This window comes from Dipodomys ordii, unplaced genomic scaffold (genome assembly GCF_000151885.1).
Source record: "Dipodomys ordii isolate 6190 unplaced genomic scaffold, Dord_2.0 Scaffold26, whole genome shotgun sequence".
Classification (NCBI taxonomy): Eukaryota; Metazoa; Chordata; class Mammalia; order Rodentia; family Heteromyidae; genus Dipodomys; species Dipodomys ordii.
Genome location: NW_012267242.1, coordinates 762,600 through 784,605, shown reverse-complemented (window position 1 = coordinate 784,605; position 22,006 = coordinate 762,600). Strand labels below are relative to the sequence as shown.

Sequence of the window (22,006 nt, the reverse complement as noted above, 5' to 3'; positions counted from 1 at the left end):
AAATTTGATCAAAAGTACATGTATGGGAATATTTCAATGAAAGTCCAATTCATATATACACTAATAAAATCCCCCACTGGGGAACAAGATTGAGATCCATAGAATTTCTCTGAGCTATTGTTGCAACTTTCCATAAGAACATCCTTATTTCAATATAAAATACCTTTTTTAAAAAGCAACAGGAATATTACTCGAAATCTTAAGATACAAAAAGGATACCAGTTTCCATGGTTCAACCACAAGGCTTAGAACTCAGCAACACAGACCTCGCTTCGCCCCCTAGTGGTGGCTCAGTGCACTCATTGCCAACGCTGAGGCGTTTGTGGAATCTCAAAGTGGATGACTCAGGCTTTCATTTGCATACCCATAGTCCCCTGTAAGTCTTTTCAAGCTTAGTTCTAAAATTTTTCCTTAACTCAATATATTTCCCATGATGAGAAGTTTATTTATTGAATTCCAGATACAAACAACTTTACTTAGAAAGCAGTTTTTCAAGATTTAAAACAAAAAGAACACACCATGTGTGAAGTAGGAGTTGCAGTTACTGGCATAAGGAATTACACGCCACCCAGAGTATACTCTGGTTTCTCTTCAGATCGCATAAATCTTTCGCCTTTTACTAAAGATTTCCGTGGAGAGGAACAAAACTGAGTTTTTACTCAATTTTTTGAGGCCTTGCTATTGTAAGGCTAATTATAAGGTTGCAAAGTTAGATGTTACTATTCCTGCCCTCTTAGAGTTCTTCGTACTCATAAGCACTGTGTGTGAAAACAAGGCTCTACTGTACAAAGAAGTCTTCCAGGTACTGCTTTATAAAGTGTGTAGTGTGTGTCTATGTGTAGAAGAAGACCTCACCTAGGTTACTCCATGAAGTCTGGCAGCAGAACTGTAATAGGCAAACCTTCAACCACCTCAAACTGTCTAGAAGCTACTGTCAAGTCCAACGAAGGTTTCAGCCATCCTGCCCCCTTGCCATTTCTTTCCTCCAAACCACCATCAGCCTGCAGCCCTCCCCCCGACCCAGCTGCCATCTCCCCTGTGTTTCATGATCTGACTCTTATCTTTAACTGCTGCTTCTAATTTCTTTCCCGCAGACTTATCAACTGTCATGTCACCATTTTAAGAGGTAATAACCTTTTTAAAAATGCTGACAGGCACCACTTTCAGGGAGCTGTACTGAGAGAAGAAAATGTCCCCTCCCTCCCTTCCACTTGCCCAAGCCTCCCTTCAAATGTCAGCTCCAAAGTGAAGAATTCAGCTCGCCCTATTTTGAAATAAACTCTGTCCCCTTCTCTCTAATGCAACCTGTGGAGGGAGCACTTGTATAGGGTCTGAGTGTTTACCTGTCCGTTTCATTTTACCTTCTGGAAGTTCCTAACATTGAGAGTACCCACGCAAGGAACTGCAAAAGGTATCCATCAAAAACCTATACCCCAGCTGTGGCTTTGACTTCAAAGAATCCTAATGCTAGAAATAGACATTTTAAAGCCAAGCACCGCAGCTCATGCCTGTAATCCTAGCGACTCTGAAGACTAAGGTTTATTCAAAGCTAGCCCAGAAAGAAAAGTCTATAGGACTCCTCTCTCTAATGAACCATCCAAAAGCCAGGGCTGAAGTTGGTAAAGCACCAGAGGAAAAAAAAAAAAAGCTAAGGAACAGCACCCAGGCCCTGAGCTTAAACCCCGGTAGCTGCACAAATAAGTAAATATTTTACCAATAAAAGGAGTGGTGTTCAACATGGGATCGGTTAAATATTTTCTCAGGCTGCCGCACACTCATAACAGTAAAGCAAATAAATCTGAGCCCAGCCCCCAAACCTGCAGAGAGAACAACCCCAAGTCAGACATTCCCTTTGGCCTATGTTGCTTCACTTAAGAAGATTCTGTTCCCAACCACCCTAGAAGAGTAGCTCTTCAGTGGGCAGAAATAAACCTTCCTACAATGCTTGCTAGAAAATCCTAAGAGAGGCAACATACCCAAGAAAGAGAGGAAGAAAGAGAGGAAGGGAGGGAGGGAGGGAGGGAGGGAGGGAGGGAGGGAAAGGAAAAGAAAGAAGAAGAAAGGAAGAAATAAGAAAGAGAAAGAAGATGAAGACGGAGGAGGAAGGGAGGAAAGAAGGAAGGAAGGAAGGAAGGAAGGAAGGAAGGGAAGGAAGGAAAGAAGGAAGGGAGAGAGAAAGAGGGAGATAGGGGAGGGAGGAAGAAAGGAAAAAGAAAGAAAGAAAGAGAGAGAGAGAAAGAAAGAAGATGATGACAGAGGAGGAGGAGGAAGGAAGGAAGGAAGGGGAAGGGAAGGAAGGAAAGGAAGGAAAGAAGGAAGGGAGAGAGAAAGAGGGAGATAGGGGAGGGAGGAAGAAAGGAAAAAGAAAGAAAGGAAGGAAGGATGGAAGGAAGGAAGAAAGGGAAAGAGAAAGAGAAGGAGGGAGGGGGAAGGATAAATGAAAAGAAAGAAAGTGAGAGAGACAAATGGGGGAGGGAGGGAGGAAGGGAAAGGAAAAGAAAGAGGAAGAAAGAAAAGGAAAATAAAGGATGAAAAGGAAGGAAGAAAAGGCAAAGAAATAAAGGAAGGAAGAGAAGGAAGAAGAGAAAGAGGGAAGGAGGGGGGAAAGGAAGGAAGGGGAAAGAAAGAAAGGAAAGAAGGAAAGGAGGAAGGGAGGAAGGGACGGAGGGAGGGAGAGAAAGGCAGCCAAGGATGAAAAGTGCTCCGGACTGGGGCTATGATTCTTCAGATGGAGGCCAGGCCCCGCCCTGCTCCCTTCCCCTGTTCTGAAGGAAGCTTTGCTTGGGTCACCATCTCCCTAATACAGCCGTCTCCACTGCCCATCCTGCCAGTTTCTGGAGCTCCTGGCAGGCCAGCCTCCACCTCCTAGAAGGCCGGGTACGCTTGCTCAGGTCCGGTCCGTCCCTTCCTGTGACAATAAATGTCAGCCTAGCCTTTCCTCCCATACATGCGCTCTCTCCCACCTCACCTTCAACGAAATCCCCACCTGCTCTGTTCCAGGCAAAGATACAGAGATGAGCGAGCATCTCCCAGCCCTGCTGGTGAGACTCGAGCCTGTGGAGGGCTGGGGGAGTGGAGGGGGGGAGGATAATACCAGAGGACGCAGAATGATCTGAAGCGCTGGGTCACAACCTGCACTGACACAAAGGGTCCCCCCCATCCTCTCCCCCCCTGGCTTCGTGGGTTGAAATTTAATCTCCACTGTGAGGTATTAAGAGGTGGAAATTAATCCAGCGATGGCGGATAGAGGTCCTGTCTTGGGGAATAATTAGGATTAAATGAGGTAATTAGGGGAGCGCTCCCAGGACTGAATCCCGGTGGCTTTATAAGAAGTGAGGCCAGGCAGAGGCAGATGAACACACACATGCGCACCGGCCCTGGCACGCCATGCCCTGCGCCACCCTGGCGCCCTGCCAGCAATGAGGTCATCACCACACAAGGCTCCACCATTTTGCACATCACAGCTGTACCCACAAAACGACTGCTTTATAAAATGCCTTGCCTACGGTATTTTGTTCTAGTCATGAAAAATACACAACATATCTTTGTGTCATTTAGATCAAACTGTGGCAGCTTCACATGATCTTTATTGTTAGTCTGTCCCCACTAGGAGAGAGACAGAGAGAGAGAAAGACAGACAGACAGAAAGACACACAAAGAGTAAGAGGAATACCTTATCCAACACAGAACACTGACCTCTTATAATAAACTGTTGCCGGTCAATCCCAAACAGCACTATTTACTACTTACAAAATAGTAAAATGAGATTTGAAACATGAAAAGCTTTATCACGTATCTACTTTGTACCTTCTTTAATCCTCCAAAAAGAGCGCTGGTCTCCAACTCAAACTCTTGGTACAGTTCCTCTTCATGTTCTGACAAGAAAAACAATGTGCATGAATTGTAAGTCTAAACAAAACTGGGTCACTTAAGCACAAAAGCCCTGAAAGAAATCCAAGGCACGCCAGGAAAATAGCCTGTGAAGTGGATGGCAGGTGGCAAACCTGCTGCTTGCCTGTCTTCCCGCTTCTCTCTGACCTAAGTCTTACTGACTTTTCTGTCAGGGACTGGGTTTGAACCACTACCCTCAGATCTCAGCATCTACAGTCGCTGGGATTATAGGCGGGTAGCACCAGCTTAGGTGATGAAAACATTTTACACAGACCATGCACACATGGACAGCGACTGTGGCTGCATTTGAATAATAAAATGGAATCAAATCATGGAGAAAAGTATGTGTATTGGCATACAATATATCTGCCTTTTCTCTATTTTACAGTACTGGAAATTGAACTTGCACATGCCAGGCAACTGCTCTACCACTTGAGCAACAACCTCAATCCTACAAAGGCTTTCAAACAAAGGATATAACAAAGTCTTCATCCAAAAGTATCTTTTGTTTGGGGGGGGGGGCGGGTCCAGTCGTGAGGCTTGAACTCTGGGCCTGGGAGCTGTCCCTCAGCTCTTCAGCTCCAGGCTAGCGCTCTACCACTTGAGCCACAGCGCCACTTCTGGCTTTTTTCTTTTTGCTTATGTGGTGCTGGGGAATCGAACCCAGGGCCTCAGGTATGCAAGGCAAGCGCTCTACCACTGAGCCACCTTCCCAGCCCCCAAAAAGCATCTTAATGGTGTACAATGAAGCACAGTAGGAGATACTAGCAATGAAGCAAGGTAAGACTAGCATGATGAAGGAGAAGATGCACATACCACCAAGAGGAAACTACAAGAGTACTTACCCGATACAGTAAGTAATGGGTGATATAGGGTTAATTCTCAGGCCTGGTTCACACAGTGCATGGTATAAAGTGTGTATGGGATAAGACAAAGGAAAATCAATACCTGTCAGCTCCAAAGCTAAGAGCTATAGCCTCTGAATCATCCCCTGAAAAGCAAGCGGGGGTGGGGGTGCAGGGTGGGTGGGTAGTGTCATGAAAACATGATCACAAGACGACGCTGGTTTCAGAGTAGAATGGAGACAAAGTGACGCACACCAGACACAAGCAGTAGCCCCAGTCTCAGTCCCCATTCAGGAAGGGGAGGGGGAAACCCTCCCAGCCCTAAGTGTGTATGCAGCCGCAATAAAGCTGGCATTGGAGGCCAGACTTCCTGAAGCTGGACTGCAGCTCCCTCTAGTGGGAAAAATGTGCTTGCTGCCTCCTACAGCCCGAGAGAAGGGCAAAGTTCAGCCAAGGGTCCATCTAGGGACCTAAGGGCCAACGTCCTTCCTCAGCTGGAAAAGCTCTCCAGTGCACCTGGGAAACTCATTACGAGAACCTGCTCAGCACTGTCTAGGACAGATCCAATCAATACACACACACACACACATTACTTTCTAAGAGCAACAAAGGGGAAAAAATGTAAGTGAAATAGATTTTCTTGTATTTTATTTCACTGAAATTTTGATTCCCAGAACCATACCCCTCCCCCAAGCCTCAGTGAAATAAAACACAGGAAGGTTTATTTCATTCTCTTTTTTTCCTTCTTTGTTTGTATATTCCTTCCCTGCCCCCTTACTGATTCTTTGTAATACAAAGTACATAGCATCTTTTCTGTACCTGTCCACTCAGGCCAGCCACATTTTAAATGTGGGGACAGTAGTCCCACTATTGGATAGCATAGTTCTAGACAAAAAAAAAAAAAAATCCTAGCTGGGTGTCTGTGGCTCACACCTGTAATCCTAGCTACCCAGGAGGCTGCAAACTGAGGATCGAGGTTCTCAAAGCCAGCCCAGGCGGGAAAATCCATGAGACTTTTATCTCCAATTAACCATCAGAAAACTGGAAGTGGTGCTGTGGCTCAAGTGGTAGAGCACTTACCTTGAACTGAAGAGCTAAGGGACAGCACCCAGGCCCAGAGTTCAAGTCCCATGACTGACAAAAAAAAAATCCTCCTTCACATTTTTAACAATGTTTGTGTATGTGAGCATGTCAGTCCTGAGGCTTGAACTCAAGGCCTGGACTCTATCACTTCAGCCACAGCTCCACTTTTGGCTCTGTGTGTGTGTGTGTGTGTGTGTGTGTGTGTGTGTGTGTGTGTGTGTGGACTAATTGGAAATAAAAGTGTCACAAACTTTCTTGCCTAGGCTGGCTTCAAACCACAATCCTTAGATCTCAGACTCCTGAGTAGACAGGATTACAGCCACCAGCGCCCAGATGCAGCTTTGACCATTCTTACAAATCATCTTTGTCTGCTGTCTTGGCACAAATGCTACGGACGGAACATAAACCTGCAACTGCAATATTCATAAACCCTTGGGACATCAATTGCCTTCAAGATTAAAACTGGATGAAAATTCACAGCCACAGAAATTAGTTGATACGGCATCAAAGCCGAGCACCTGCCACACCGCCATCTTCCCAGAAATTGTGACAGTCCTCACACCTCTCTGCCCAGGCAGGGAGCCTGGAATCCCCTTCAAGCCACACAGGGAAGATCCTGGGGCTGTGGAGCGCCAACTGTTCTTTCTCTAGTGCCCGGGTTCCATTCCCCAAATGTCAGCACTCAGCAAAACTGCCTGAGCGTATAGAAATGAAGTCATTCCCATGGATGAATCCTGATCATTAGTCAGCTGTTGATTTTTCCCCACCTCTAGCCGAAGGACACAGGAGGTCCTTATCTTACCTACTTAACAAGAAATTTCCATTTAATCACTGCCAATGATTAAAGGTGGCAAACCATTTACTTAAAGTCTCTAACTACAACATTTCGATGGGAAATTAGTTCTGGGGTGGGGGTGGAGGTAACTACAGTCTAATAATAATCAGGATAGAAGGATCACGTGCACACACACACACACACACACACAGACCCCTGGTCTGATACAAGCTTTTGTGGGGAAGAGTACATCCAATCGCAGAATGAGAGGCCCATTGTTTCTGCATTTGAAAACCTCCAATCCGCCCCAACTGATTCCCAAAGAACAGCAGGAGTCTAGAAAGACCTTGAACACATTCACATACATCCACCTTATAGTTCCTCCTCTAGGAATCCTTCTGAGAAAAAAAAACAACCAGGCACGGTACAACAGCACAAGTACATTCCTTACAAAACAAGTGAACTTAAATCTTCAACTCGTGAAGCTGGAATAATAAAGAAACAGAGCAAACTGCAGGAACAATAAGGGACGAAATAATAAGATGCAGGCAGAAATCAATGAATCAGAGAACAAAAAGAAACAATTGAGAAATCTAACAAAAGTCAAAGCTGAAAGGATGACTGAGATCACTGGCACAGTTGATCCAAGAAAGAAATAAGCATAAGGGAGGGAGAAGTGGAGAAACAGAACAAAGGAGGGAGAGGGGGAGGAGGGAGAGAATAGAAGTAAAATCTACAATAAGCATGGAGGGAGGCAGAGCAGCGAAAGTGAACAAAATTAAATAGAGAGGGGTGGGCACAGTGGCACATGCTTGTAACCCTAGATGCTCAATAGACGATTGTGTTTTGAAGTTAGCCTGGGCAAAAAAGTTAGTGAGACTATCTCAAGCCAGATATAGTGGTATGTATCTATAAGCCCAGTTGTGCAAGAGGTAGAGGGTAATGGTCTGAGGCTGGCCCAGGCAAAGCCCATGAAATCCTATCTGGAAAATAACAAGTAATAAAGGGCTCTGGACATGGCTCAAGTGGTAAAGTGGCTGCCTACTTAGCACGAGGCCCTGAGTTCAAACCCCTGTACTGCCAGAAAGAAAAAATATACACATTCAAACACACACATGAAAAGATAACTACATAAAGCAATAAGTAAATGAAAAAAATGTGCACCACAATATCCTAACCAATTGAAATGCTATATGAAAGGAGAAAGTCCTAGAAAGCTACAAATGGTCAGACAGGTACAAGAAGAAACAGAAGAGTTTAATATGAACCAGTAGGTGGTAAACTGATGCTCTCACAATGGCCTCCAATCCCCGATGGTGTTGTGTTAAAAACTGTGTTAAACTGAGCAGACCCACTTTGAAGGCAGAGATAGTCACGCTTTCCAAGTTTATTCTATAAAAGAATGGGGATGGGAATGTGGCTCTGTGGTAGAGGGTTTGCCTACCACGCATGAAGCCCTGGGTTTGATTCCTCAGTACCACAGACACAGAAAAAGGCAGAAGTGGTGCTGTGGCTCAAGTGGTAGAGTGCCAGCCTTGAGCAAAAGAAGCTCAGAGACAGTGTCCAGGCCCTGAGTTCAAACCCCAGGAAGGACTGGCAAAAAAAAAAAATACAAACTACTTGGTTCATCATATCTTTCCTTATGTTCAAGTAAGCAGAGACATGAAGACTTTTCTTTTTCTTTTTCTTTTTGCTTTTACTTTATTCCTGGGGTTTGTCAGGGCCTGCGCACTTTCCTTTATCTTTTTCTCTAAAGACTTTCTCTATCACCCGAGCCATACCTCCATGTCTGGCTTTTTGCTGGACAGCTGGAGATAAGAAACTCAGAGTCTTTCCTTCCTGGGTTGGCTTTGGACTGTGATCCTCAGATCTCAGGCTCCTGAGTAGGTAGCTAGGATTACAGGGTTGAGCCCCTAGCACCCAGCTAAAGACATCTTTCTACCTCTATTAACCCACAGGCATCCAGCCTTCAGCAGCCACGATGCTATAGACCAGCTATGCAACACAGCCGCCCACTCCCACCCTCATCCCCAGGAGGCCTACTCACAGGGTTGCGAGGGACAAAGTAGTATTTTGTTCAATCCCTGCTGTGAACTTTGTTGATAGATCCCACCCGACAAAGTTCAAATCAGTCAGCTGTCCCTGATGGAATTCTGCAACTGGGGATGGTGGGAAGAGTGGACAGGATGCTGCCTTGTGCCTGGGAAGACAAGCCAAGCAGACGCTCATCAGAGGCACTGTGCCTAGCCACACTGTGAGCTTTCTAGTATGTTCTAGGCACAGCATTTGGCTCTGGCATAAATGCCTGATGGAAGTTCACAGAAGAGACCATTTTCTCAGTGACTACTTCTTTCATGTAGGAAAGTAGCACTTTTCCTAGGAGGAAGTGAGACACGGATCCCAGAAGCTCCATACGAACGGTGAAGCACAATTTTGGCAGAGAGGAAATCCGGCTTCCAGGGGCTGAGCCGGTGAAAGGCTTAGAAGCAGCTATTTCCTGAGAGTCTCCTGAGAAACACTTTGGCACTGACCATGGAAGGAAAATCACAGGAATTAAAAAAAAAAAAGAAGAAGAAGAAGAAGAAGAAGCCTCAGGCTAAGGAATATTCCATCCTTCGCCAAATACCACCACAGCATCTGGGCCATCTGAGGAGCAGGAAAATCTGGGACTCTCCTCAGAGGGTCCTCCAGCCCAGCAATTACCACGGTACTGGAAGAAATAAAAGTACTGGCTCAGCAGAAAGAAACTTTTCCCACTTGAAAGTTTAATAGTAAAAGAGACAAAGGAATTTCATGTTTAAAACAAGCTGTGTTTGGGAAATATCATTAAACATGAGTGAGAGAATAGGAAGACGTATCAAGACCTGGATTCGACTTCTGCTTCACTGCTTCATTCCATGAGTGATCTTGGACAAGTAACATTTTTTTCAGCCTCACTGAGATGACATTTGCCAGGTCCCGCTGCCTCACGCTTGTAATCCCAGCTACTCGAGAGGCCAAGATATGAGGATCGCAGTTCCAACCCAGCCCCCGGGACACTCTTACCTCCAATCAAAAGTCAGAAATGAAGGTGCGGCTCAAATGGTAGAGTATCAGTTTTGAGATTTTTATTTTAAAGCCAAGCAAAAAACACCAGGCCCTGAATTCAAGCCCCAATACCAGCACACACATACACAGGAAGATGCCATCATGTGGCAGAGAGATTTCAGATTCAGCATCATTGATACCTTCTCTTCCTATAAATGCAATGGCTCAGCCTAAAAAGGAGGGCAGCATTTCCTCCCTTGGACTCTCTACTGGCCCCATGATTTGCTTTGACTAATACATGAAGCAGAAGTGACCCAAGCAAGCAACTCCCCCAGGCTGGGCTTGGAGCAATTCCTAACCTTTCAGGGCACTTGCTTCTTGGAAGGAGTTTTACTTGTGAGAAACATGAGCCATGTGGATGGAGATACCACTTTAGAGAGAACCACACTACTCCCAGCCTCCAGTGCAGCTCCCGGCACAGACTGCACCAAGTGCCAACCGTGCAAGTGAACCATCTTGGATGCTTTAGCTCCATCCAGCCACCAGAGAAGTGCAGCCCCAGCTGACAACTCGGGAAGCAGAACTGCCAGCTGAGCTGGGTCCAGAGACATGAAAAGCAAAACACCACAGAATGAAGCCCATTCACACAATTCCTCCCAGCAACCGGCTGGGGAAGAAAAATGATCAATAGGTGCAAAACGAGCATTTGATACAATCCAACACCCATTTGGATGGTTCCTTCTATGTGTCAACCTGACTGGGTTATAGGGTGCCCAGATTAAATATTATTTCTGGGTGTGTCTATAAGGGGGATTAGATGCAATTAGTTAGCACTGGAATCAGCAGACTGAGCAAGGTATTGCTCTCTCCAATGCAGGAAGACTTTGCCCAATCTTTTGAAGAGTTGCATGGAACAAACAGTAGAGAGAAGAAGAATTAGCTTCTTGTCTTTCCAACCTCATTACTTGAATCGGATCATCTCATTCCATCTTCTCTTGTCCTCACCTGGGATTTATACAATCTGATATCCTGCTTTTCAGACCTTCAGACTCAGACTGAATTATATCAGTATCTTTCCTGGGCTGTCCTAGCCTCATAATTGTATGAGCCCATTCTTCATAAATTTCTTTCTTTCCTATTTTTTTGCCAGTCCTGGGACTTGAACTCAGGACCTGGGTATTGTTCCTGAGCCTCTTTGTGCTCAAGGGTAGCACAGCACCACTTCCAGCTTTTTCTGAGTACTTTATTGGTGATAAGAGTCGCATAGACTTTTCTGCCCAGGCTGACTTCAAACTGTGATCCTCATATCTCAACCTCCTGAGTAGTTAGGATTACAGATGTGAGCCCTCAGCACCCAGCCTTAAGGATGGAGTTTAGCCCCAATACAAAAGACATGATGTATGAAGTAAAGAATAAATAAGCTAGTTTAAAAAAATCTACTAGACAATCATTTCCAAAATAACTAGCAAAAAAAAAAAAAGCAGAGCTGAAAGTATGGCTCAAGTGATGGAACCCAGGCTAAGAAAGCATAAGGTCTCAGTTCAAATCCCAGTACTGAAAAAGAAAATAAATCATTGTGAAAAAATGTAAATGCAAGCCACAAACTAGGGGGGAAAAACACTCATAAAAGATGTATCTGAAGCTATAATCCCAGTTACTGAGAAGACAGAGATCTGAGGATCCAAGTTCGAAGCCAACTCAGGCCAAAAAAGAAAAAAAAAGTCTGTGAAACTCTTATTTCCAAATAAGCAGCAGATATGGAAACGAGAGACTTTCCATTTTTTTACGATTTTGGTTTTTGATGATTCTGTCTTCTTTACTCTATGAATGGTGTATTCCAGTGTGCATCTTCGGAAGGGTTGGAGGAGGAGAAGGTACGGACTCACAGGGAAAAGGGTGAAAAGGTGCAGCAGTGGATGGAGCTCACTGGGGGCCGACAAAAGTGAACGATACAACTTGTGGGGAAAGACAGGAGGGAGCTGGGAGAGAGTGAGGGAACAGAAGACACTGTACAAAAGGAAACGAACTCATGACCTGCCTCACGTAATTGTAATCCCTCTGAACATCACTCTATAATAACAATAAATTAATAATAAAGATTTTTAAAGCCACAAGTGGAGGTGGGATTCAAGTGGTACAGCATCAGTTTTGAAGAAAAAAGCTAAGCCAGAGAACGAGGCTCTGAGTTCAAACCCTAGTATTGACATGCAGGCATGTGGCCCTTCTACCACACACACACACACACACACACACACACACACACACAATGTATCTCATAAAACACTGTTACTCAAAACATACAAAGAACACATAGGCTGGGAAGGTGGCTCAGTGGTAGAGCACTTGCCTTGCATGCATGAGGCCCTGGGTTTGATTCCTCAGGATCACATAAGCAGAAAAAGTTGGAAGTGGTGCTGTGGCTCAAGTGGTAGAGCACTAGCCTTGAATTGAAGAGCTGAGAGACAGTGCCCAGGCCCAGAGTTAAAGCCCCACAATTGACAAAAAAAAAAAAGAACACGTAAACCTAGACAATAACAAAATGAATCACCCAATTAAAAAATGATCCAAACAAAAATAAAAACAAAAAGATACCTAAACAAAAAAGACATAAACATCTAAAAGATGCTTCACATCTTATGCCATTAGAGAAATATAAAGATCTTTCATTATGGAGAACCAAGAAGACAACACTCTATACCTATGAGAGAGAGAGAGTAGTCCCTCACCAGAACTCTGGTGACACCCCTTGCTAATAAGGATGTGGACTAATGGAAATTCTCACCCTTTGTGGGTAGAAACACAAAAATGGCACAGCCGTGGTGTTCAGACAGTTAAATGATTTCACACACAAATAAGCTCTCTTACCCTATGATCAAGCAACTGCACCCCTTCCTATTTACCCAAATGCATGGAACATGGTACATACAAAAACCTGATCACAAATGTTTGTAGCGGCCGTATCCATCATTGCCAATAGTTGGAAGCAGCTGACATGTCTTTCAACAGGTGAAAAACAACAGTAGTCCATCCAGACAACAAACCAGAATTTAGAAATGAACTCTCACATCACGACAGAAATACAACTTTAAAACCTTTGAGGAGCCTTCAGTGCTTATTTCTAAATGAAGGGAGCTACGTAATAAATGCTTTCCACTGTGTGATGCCAGAAAAGACGAAGTCTGGAGCAGATGGGTAGACGCTGTGGTTGTCAGGCGCCAGGAGCCCCCTCCTGTCTCCAACACCTTCAGGTTGGCTCCATATGCCTGAGACAGGCTGGGAGAGAATGAATCAAAGAGAAACACCAGAGTTTGCTTTAAGTTCTGAATGCAAATTCTTCTGCGGTCTTCAACAGCCGTGGACTCCAATACCTCTGGCATGGGTGACAGCAGGGGGTGTGGCTTTGTGGCACCTCATGTGTCCCCAGTGCAGGAGGCCCTGGTTGTCATCTAAAGAGCGTGGGCACTCATGCATGTGTGTGTGAACACACACACACACACACGCAGGCAGTAACTATTACGGGAAATCGAGCATTGAGAGAACATGTCCTAGACTCGGGTCACTGATTCAAATGATCCAATTATGCGGGGAAGCAAAGCAGGCCCAAGTCCCGCTGGCTCTCGAGTCCCCTCCCCCCCCACCTCGACCTCTGGTTACAGTCTGTTCACTTTCTTCTTTGACAGGAGATCAGAAAAGCTGAGATCCTTACCTCTGGACACTTTGTAAACTTCATAGAAAGAATAGAAGTGGAAGCCCAGTGAAGCGAGCAGGTAAAGAGACAGCTCCCTTCGGGACAGCATCGCTGCTCCCAGGGCCCCGGTCAGCGGTGCCTGGGAAGAGAAGCAGAGAAAGCATGTGAAGCTACCCATGAGACTCTACACAGAAGCCCCTTAGCATCGCTGAGTTCATTGTCACTCCTGGGACAGCCTTCGTTGTACAAGATGACAGAGACAGAACCCTAACTGAACTTCCTCCCCTAACTGCCCCCCCACACACACACACAGAGCTGTCTTTTCCTAGGCATGTCCATGGCACACCCATCTCTCTGCTTGTGGAATGAAACCTTAGGGAGATGGGACCCTGATTATAAGTCCCCAGCAGGTAGCAGTTGTCTGGAATGTAGCCAGAAGAGATGCCCAGGTATGCCATGGGCTAGAGCCACAATGTGTACCTGATCTCCGCCTTCCACGCAGCTGGAATGACAGGCTTGTGCCACTGCGTCCAGCTACTGATTGAGAAAAGGTCTCTTGAACTTCTCTGCCCTGGCTGATCTTGAATTACAATCCTTCCCATCTCAGCATTCCAATCTAGCTAGAATCATAAACCGTCCTTGGGGACCACTTAACAGTCTTCTGCCTAGTGACTCCCCTTCGATCTACTGACCCCCGGGGGAATCGGAGACAGTCGTGTCACACCTGCCCAAGGTCACCTCCACTCAACAATAACATCAACACACGGGCACCACACATCCCCTGAACAGATTTGTCTTACACTTCTTTTCCCAACTCTTGCCCGCTTTTTCCGAGAAAAATCACTCCCCATCCACCCAGACTGGCTTTTTTCTGTTCATTTCAGCCATATACCCAGAAAGCCAATCAGAATAGATATGTGTCTTAAAGGTTTAATGACCCCCCAGTACCAAAAAAAAAAAAAAGGAAAACTATACCTTTAAAATTATAACTAGAAGTTTTTAAATGTCAAAAACCCTAAAAGGTCTTGGAAACCCCCCCAAACGTTTCCAATCCTATTTGTCATTCTCCACAGGAGCCTGTTTTGTTTATTTTTACCACTTTGAGCCATAGCGCCACTTCCAACTTTTCCTGAGTAGTTTATTGGACAAAAGAGTCTCACAACTTTTCTGCCAAGCTGGCTTTGAACTGTGATCCTCAGATCTCAGCCTCCTGAGAAGCTGGGATTACAGGCGTGAGCCACCAGCGCCCAGCTAAGCCTGTTGTTCTACACGCAAAGCTACCATGATGAAATCAGCGAGGCTATTCCTCAAGTGTACACAAAATTCTTCCTGTGTATTTTACACACAGATTCAGTCTTACAACTACATGGGCACTAAGTAGAATCAGAGGGCAGAAAGTCACTTTGTGGTGGGGTGTGGATATGTGTGCGCACACACATGTGAGCACAAGCTAGTACCAGGGCTTAAACTCAGGGTCTAGGCACTGACCCCTAGCATTAGCTCAAGACCAGCACTCTACCACTTGAGCTCCAGCCCTCCTTTAGGCTTTTGACTGGTTCATTAGAGATAAGAGTCTCATTAACTTTCCTGTCCAGACTGGGTTCAAACCATGATTCTCAGATCTCAGCCTCCTTATGTACTAGGATTACAGACACGAGCCACCAACACACAGCTTCCCGCTCTGAACTCTTCATAGGAGCCCTAAGCAGGCTAGCCCCACTTACAAACACCCGCCGGAGGTGTTTACAGCAGTAGCTCCCAGCATTAAACTACCAATACTAGTGGGTCCATTCTCCATGTCCTCAACTAAGATTTTCCCCTCTCTAGTTTCCCACTGGTTAGTAAAAGCTGTACCTAAGCTGAAAATGAACCATACATTTATTTCCTTATGGAATCATCATCATGATCTTTTTTAGGGTATCCATATTTAACACAAGAGAAAACTGACGTTCAGAAAGATTAAGAAACCTGCCCCAAGTCACACCGCTGGCAAACAGCAGAGCTTAGATTCACAGCCACCAAATCTAACTCCAGAGCCCTTCTTCAGGTCACCTTGATATTCCTTTTTATCCTTTTCTGACAGGAATGGACTCAGGGCCTCACATTGTAGGCCAGGTGCTCTACCACTTGAGCCACATTTCCCCACTATTTGTGTTCATTATTACAGTTTTATTGGCACCATTTTGTTGTGCAAAGGGGTTTCATTTTCACGTGTCCATATACACAAACAACGTACCTGGATCAGCTTCACCCCTACATCACTCTCCCTCCTTCCCTAACCAATCTCAACAAGCCTCATTGCTCCATTTTCACACATGTACAGAGGACCACAGTTACCTCCTTCATCCTCTCCAGCATCCGCCTCCCTCCCATGAGTACTTCCAAACCTGAAAGGACGCATTTCACATTCCTGTCATTCATTATTGCTCGAGTACACTCATCACTCAAAGGGGGTTCACCATGGTATTTCACACACGCAGAGGCATGTTTTCACCAGCTTGGTTTCCTTCTTGACTCTTAACTTCAGAAACTGTACTCCAACCATAGAAGTCTTAAGACTCATTTCTTCAACCCACAAATATCAATGCACCACACTGAACCCAGAACTGGGCTATTTGTGCAGCCAAACCATGAAGCTTTCTGATGTGGACTTCCCACCAAGAGGGTGCTTCTGGAAATTCTCATGCCTGAATCCCTGTGACTAGGTTGCAGATGTGACTGAGTGAGAGCATTCCCATAATGGACATTATCCTGGATTATCTGGGTGGACCTTTACAAGAGGAAGGAAAGAGCCCGGTGCTGGTGGCTCACACCTGTAATCCTAGCTACTCAGGAAGCTGAGATCTAAGATTCAAGGTTCAAAGCCAGCCCAGGCAGGAAACTCTACAAGACTCTTATCTCCAATTAATCACCAGGAAACCGGAAATGGAGATGTGATGCGAAGTGGTAGAATGCTAGCCTTGAGCAAGAAAGCTCGAGGACAGTGATCAGGTCTTGAGTTCAAACCCCATGGCTGACGGGGGGGGGGGGGGGGGGGGGGGGGTGTCAGAAACAGAAGGAGTTGTGCTTTGGAAATGGATAAAACAATCACAAGTGACTGTAAAAGAAATCCAGGAACTGGAAAAGGAAATAATAGAAACATTCCTTCCCAGATCTTCTGGAAGAAATGAGCCTTGCCAATCTACCTTAGACTTCTGATCTCCAGAATCACAAAACCACAGATTTCCTGGTGTCCACAGAGCAAGGCTATAATACTCCTGTGGACACACGTGGACATCTGTGCCTACCCAACTCCTTTATATAAAAAATAAGTGCAGGATCAATATGCATTACCTATAGCTTCCCACATACTTTAAGTACCAAATACAATGAAAATCGTTTTTTATATTGTATTATTTAGACAATAATGATGCAAGGGAGGGAAAGCGCATGCAATTTCTGTTTCCAATATTTTTCAAGCCACAGTTGGATTACATCCCACGGAAATGGAGAGCCAGCTACCTGTGGCAAGCCACAAAATGTGAACTGATTCGTTACAGATGCAACAGAAAATGAATGTCATCCTTACCTTTTAGTCCAGGGCCTCGTGAGAGAAAAGCACCCAACTGAAAGGACTGATGGAAAACAGATTGCATTTTAATCCAATCGTGATAAACGTCAAACACTCAAATTGGAAGAAAAGTAAATCTGAAAGCAAAATGTCACGCCCAGCATTCGCGTTAGCATTGGGCTTCGTGCTGGCGCTACCATCGAGCTCACGATCAAACACGACGCTAAGTCTTTTTATATGAACTGCTGCAGCTTCCCCCCAAAGACGTCGATTTTATAAACCCTTACCTCAACAAAACTACTGATCGGATCTGTCATTCTTTTTCCTTAAAAATTCTCAACCTCTTTTAAAGACTTTTCAGTCACCAAGAATCAGGTCCACCATCTCTTAAACTCCCCGGGTCAGGGGTCATCTGAATGAACTGGGTTTTTTCTTCCCAATAGCATAACATTTAGGTAAAAAATTTTTTTAAATATAGTCAAGAGAAAACAAATGAAGGTTTTTAAGAAGTGAAGTCATCCAAGTAATTACCACAAGTATCTCAGAAGCTCCTTCTCTCTTGGCTTACCCACTATCGACCCAAAGTGGCCACCATTATTTATTTAGTTCTGCCTGGTTTTACATTTCAGATGGGTGGAATCACAAAGCACCTACACTTTATGGATTTCTAATTGTGCCCAGCTTTCCATGGACCATGTGCTTATGAGTGGTAGTAATCTGTTCATCTTTGGTAACATAAAGTATCTCATTATATAAACAAGTTACTTAGGCATTTTCCCACATTATCCCTAATGAACAAGTGGATTGTTTCTAGCTAGGAGCTGTCATGAACCTCAGTGTTCAGAATATTCTTTGACATGACTTCTGCTGCCCCTACGCATGTCTTACCAGAGTGTCTATGAACAGGAGAGATGGGTCACAGGGGATGCGTTTGGCCAGCTTTAGCAAAAGATACAGCAAGCCAGATTTCCTACCAGTCATGCTAACTTGCATACCTCCTGGAAATGTGCAGGAGTTCCACTTTATCCACACCCTAACCTGCACTTACCACTGACCTTCTCTTTAATCTTAGCCATTCTGGTAAACACACATGATACCTCATGGTAACTTTTAATTTCCAATTCCCTAATCCCATATGAGGTTTGCTCACATTTTCATATTTAGTAGAAATTCAGAGATCCTCTTTGATGAAGTCACACTTAACCATTTTCTATAGAGCTACCCACCTTTTCCTAGCTTAAGGAAGGCCGGGCTTGGGTTCTTGATCTGGATATACTGATTGTAAAACCTTCCCCTATTCTGTAACTTGCCTTATCTTTATGTAATCTTCAGATGGACATAAGCTCACACCTATATATTTCTTTACAAGTAGTACTTTTGGTGTCCTTAAAGTCATAAAGATATTTTACTTTGCTTTCTTCTAGAAGTTGGCTTTGCCTTTCACCGGTAAGTATATGGTAAATCTTGATTTGTTTCTGAATCTAGGATGAGGTAAATGACCAAGATTCATACTGACCATGTGGATTTCCAATTGATCTAGCATCATTTGCTAAAAAAGTCCATTCTTTCTCACCATAGTTCAGTGTCAGCACCGTCACAAACCAAGACACCACCTGTTATAATCCTGTTCATGGATTCTCAGTCCCAAACCTCAAGCCTCATAACAATACACACTGAATAATTTCATACTGCTCTAGTCATTGAAGTCCCCCAATTTGCTCTCGTTAGGCTCTATAGAATTTCCCCAAATAAAGAATCAGCTAACCAACCTTCCTTTTGGTGGTGGCAGCACTGAGGTATGGAGTTGGCACCTCATACTTGGTAGATAGATACTTTACTACTTGAGCCACTCCCCCAGCCCTGTTTTGCTTTAGTTATTTTTCTGGTTGGGTCTTGAAATTTTACCCAGGGTCAATCTCAGACTGTGATCATCTTACCTATGGCTTTCCCTGCAGGTGGGAAGGCAGGTACACCCCTGCCTGGCTTATGAGTTGAGATGGAGTCTTGGCAACGTTTTGCCCAGGTTGACCTCAAACACTGATCCTCCCAATGTCTACTTTTCAAGTAACTGGGGTTACAGGTGAGAGCCACCATATCCAGCCTCCATTTCTATTTTTGAAAAACACCTTCCTGGGATTGTCATGCACTGAGTCAATAGGTTTGTTTGCCGAGCAATGTAAATCCTCCATCATCATGAATAAACACTGAGTTTTATCAAATATTTCTCTCCTTTAATCTCTGTGAAGGGTTAATTGCACTTATTGGTTTTCTAATGTTTAACCAAGTTTACGTTGGTGGAATAAATCCAAGTTGGTCAGGCTTTATTGCCCTTTTTATAGTTTGCTAGATTTGATTTACCAAATATTATTTTAAGACATTTACATCTTTTATTTTGCACAGTCCTGGAGCTTGAACTCAGGGCTCCCAATTGCAAATGACTGTGGCCAGCAAGAACTAAGAAGAAAAACAACTTCCAAGCCAATTGTAACCAAAAAAACCCAGCCCTCCACCCCCTCAACATGCACACAGGTAGAATTCAGAGGGACTGTGGGCTCAGACATTTTTTCCTCATCCATCTTTATTTTAATCTCTAACTGAATCTCAATGGATTCTTAATGTGGACAATAAACTGCAGCATGAGCAGTTCTGGTGATTCTGTCATCAATAAAAACCACAGAAACTTTCATATCATAGCAAAATATCATCTGCACAGGCTCCAGTGCTTTGCAGTGACGGAAGTTCATCGTTTCGGCATGGAATTTTGCTTCTTACTACATTAAGCAGCATACCATATTCACAAATTAAAGGAGTCTAATACCATTGTGCTAACATTGCTCCAATATACTTTTTTTTTCCATAATGGGGATCAAATCCAGAGCATCAGAGAATACTAGACACCTGTAATCCTTGCTACTCAGGAGGCTGAGATCTGAGGATCACAGGTCAAAGCCAGCCTGGGCATTGAAGTTCATGAGACACCTTATCTCCAATTAACCAACAACAAGAAGTGGCACTGTGGCTAAAGTGGTAGAGTGCTTACCTTAAGCAAAAGAGTTCAGGGACAGCACCCAATCCCTGAGTTCAAGCTCCATGACCAACATTTAAAAAAAATAAATTAAAAAGGAGGATTACAGTTCAAAGCTAGCAGGGGCAAGAAGGGCTGTGAAACTCTTATCTCCAATAAACCACCAGAAAGCTAAAGTTACACTGTGGTTCAAATGGTAGAGTGCTAGCCTTGAGCTGAAGAGCTGAGGGACAGCACTCAGGCCCAGAGTTCAAACCCATGACCAACAAAACAAACAAAAAACAGCAACAAGTTCTACTGAGCTACATCTACAACCCATTTTTACACTGCCTTTTAGAACACTGACTCCAAAGAAGTCCATAGCACAAAACACACACACAGACTTAAGAACCCTTACAAAGAACCCTGAATCTCACCCAAGGCAGGGAAGTCCAATGCACCATTGAAGGAGCACTTCCCCACTGGTCGGGCCTAGAAGCAGGAAAACCAAGGCGGGCTAATGCTGGATGCCATCTACAGAGTCCATCTTCCCACATATACATGATGGTTTCACCCCAGACTGTGGCCTTCACCCTAGACTGGTCCAGCCCTGATACTTCTTAAAACAGAAGTCCAGTAAAGACCAGATAAAGCTCAGGCTTTTTATCCAAAGAAAGATTTTAAACCCTGTCCTGAACATGTGAGTCTGAAGGGTAGGCTCTCCCTCCAAGCCTTTTTTTTTTTTAATTAAAGAAAGAGATAACCCCATCTATCCTTCCCACTTCCAATCAGCTTTAGAAAGAACCTATCTGGAGCCTCTGACAAATTCCATCCCCGGAAGCTACCACTGACCACTCCTCTCTCAGGCCAGAATTGTTCTTACACACATCTGGAAAGGGGGGAAAGAGGAAGAGAGAATAATCAATATAAGATGGTCCATGAAGAATAAAAGGGAAATCTGGATATGGTAGTGTACACCTGTAATACCAGCTACTCAAGACCCCAACTTTAAGGATCCCTTAGCTTAGTCATACTATCAGATACTCCAGTCTTGGTTGGAGGGCAGCTGGTACAGACCTGTTTCAGCAGATAAGCCAAGTGGGATAGCCTAAGCCTGTCATCCTGGCTACACGGAAGTTAGACAGGTAGAAAGATTGCACAAAAAGATCTAGACCAGAGCCCAGCCAAAGGAAGTAACTAAAGCACAACAAAGGGAGACGGGGAGCATGGTTTCAGTGGTAGAGTGCCAGCCCAGCAAATCCGAGGCCCTGAGTTCAAATTGCAACATTAGAAAGTTCTCCAAGGCCAGCTGGAAACAGAGCTATCTCTTCAGGGGAACTTTCCCTCTCCTGTGTTGGTTCTCATGGGGCTCAACTGCCCTGAGGGAGGAGCTTGGCTCTGAGAGTGAATGACTGAATGAATGAATGAATGAATGAAGCATTCGCAGTGAGCACCACCTCGTGGACAGCAAACCACGGAGGATGCGGATCTGCAGGTCAGCCTGGCAGAGAAAGAGCATCATCGGATCACAGCAAAGGCGCATCGCGGCCACCCCAGTGCCCCGGTGATGCTGGGGGAAAGGGCTTTGCCGCCACGAAACGGTGGTCCGCTGAGGGTCACACCGGGGCCAGAAAAGGGAAACTGAGTCCACAGAGCAGCAAGCAAGAGGAAGCCCTGGGCTCTGGGGTCTCTGCAGCGGTTAGGCCGCGCCTCCGACAGGCTTGCGATCCCGCGCGGCGGGGCCGGAAACCGGGGGCCGAGCCGGGAGAGGGGCCCGGGAGGGGGGATCCGAGGCCCGGGGACGCGAACGGGGTCCGGGGCCGGAGCCCGGGCGCGCGCGGGCCCCGCCGCCTTTGTATCTCCCGTCGGGATCGCGCACTCCCTGGCCCCGCCCCCGGGCGCGCGCCCGGGGCCTGGGGCGGGAGCGGAAAGCGGCAGAGCTTTCCTTGGATTGGTTCACTTTCCCAACAGGGTAACAGCAAAGCCGAGAAGTCAGCTCCTAACCTCCCCCAGGACCCCTACGGTCACCAGCTACCAACCTCCGGGCTGTCCCGGGCGGCGCCACGACTCCCCAACACCCCTCGGTCTGCACTTCCGAGTCCTCCGCGCGCGGGCTGGGCCGACACCGCCCTGGGGATCGGCC

The 22,006-nt window shown here is 45.3% G+C and overlaps 1 protein-coding gene across 2 annotated transcripts in view; it reads right to left on the bottom strand.

Annotated features, from left to right (window-relative positions):
* Positions 1-21,975, bottom strand: part of Hhat (hedgehog acyltransferase) — a 235,173-nt gene extending 213,198 nt beyond the window's left edge. Inside the window, exons 1-3 of one of the 2 annotated variants that reach the window (XM_013015052.1) lie at positions 21,903-21,975; positions 13,328-13,448; positions 3,808-3,875 (exon numbers count right to left, since the gene is read on the bottom strand). In XM_013015052.1, the coding sequence (XP_012870506.1) occupies positions 3,808-3,875; positions 13,328-13,418 (159 nt within the window). In that variant the 5' untranslated portion in view covers positions 13,419-13,448; positions 21,903-21,975. Of the gene's footprint in view, positions 1-3,807; positions 3,876-13,327; positions 13,449-21,902 lie in introns of those variants that run through there. The other variant, XM_013015053.1, reaches the window with a different exon arrangement.
* Between the last annotated feature and the right edge of the window lie 31 nt (positions 21,976-22,006).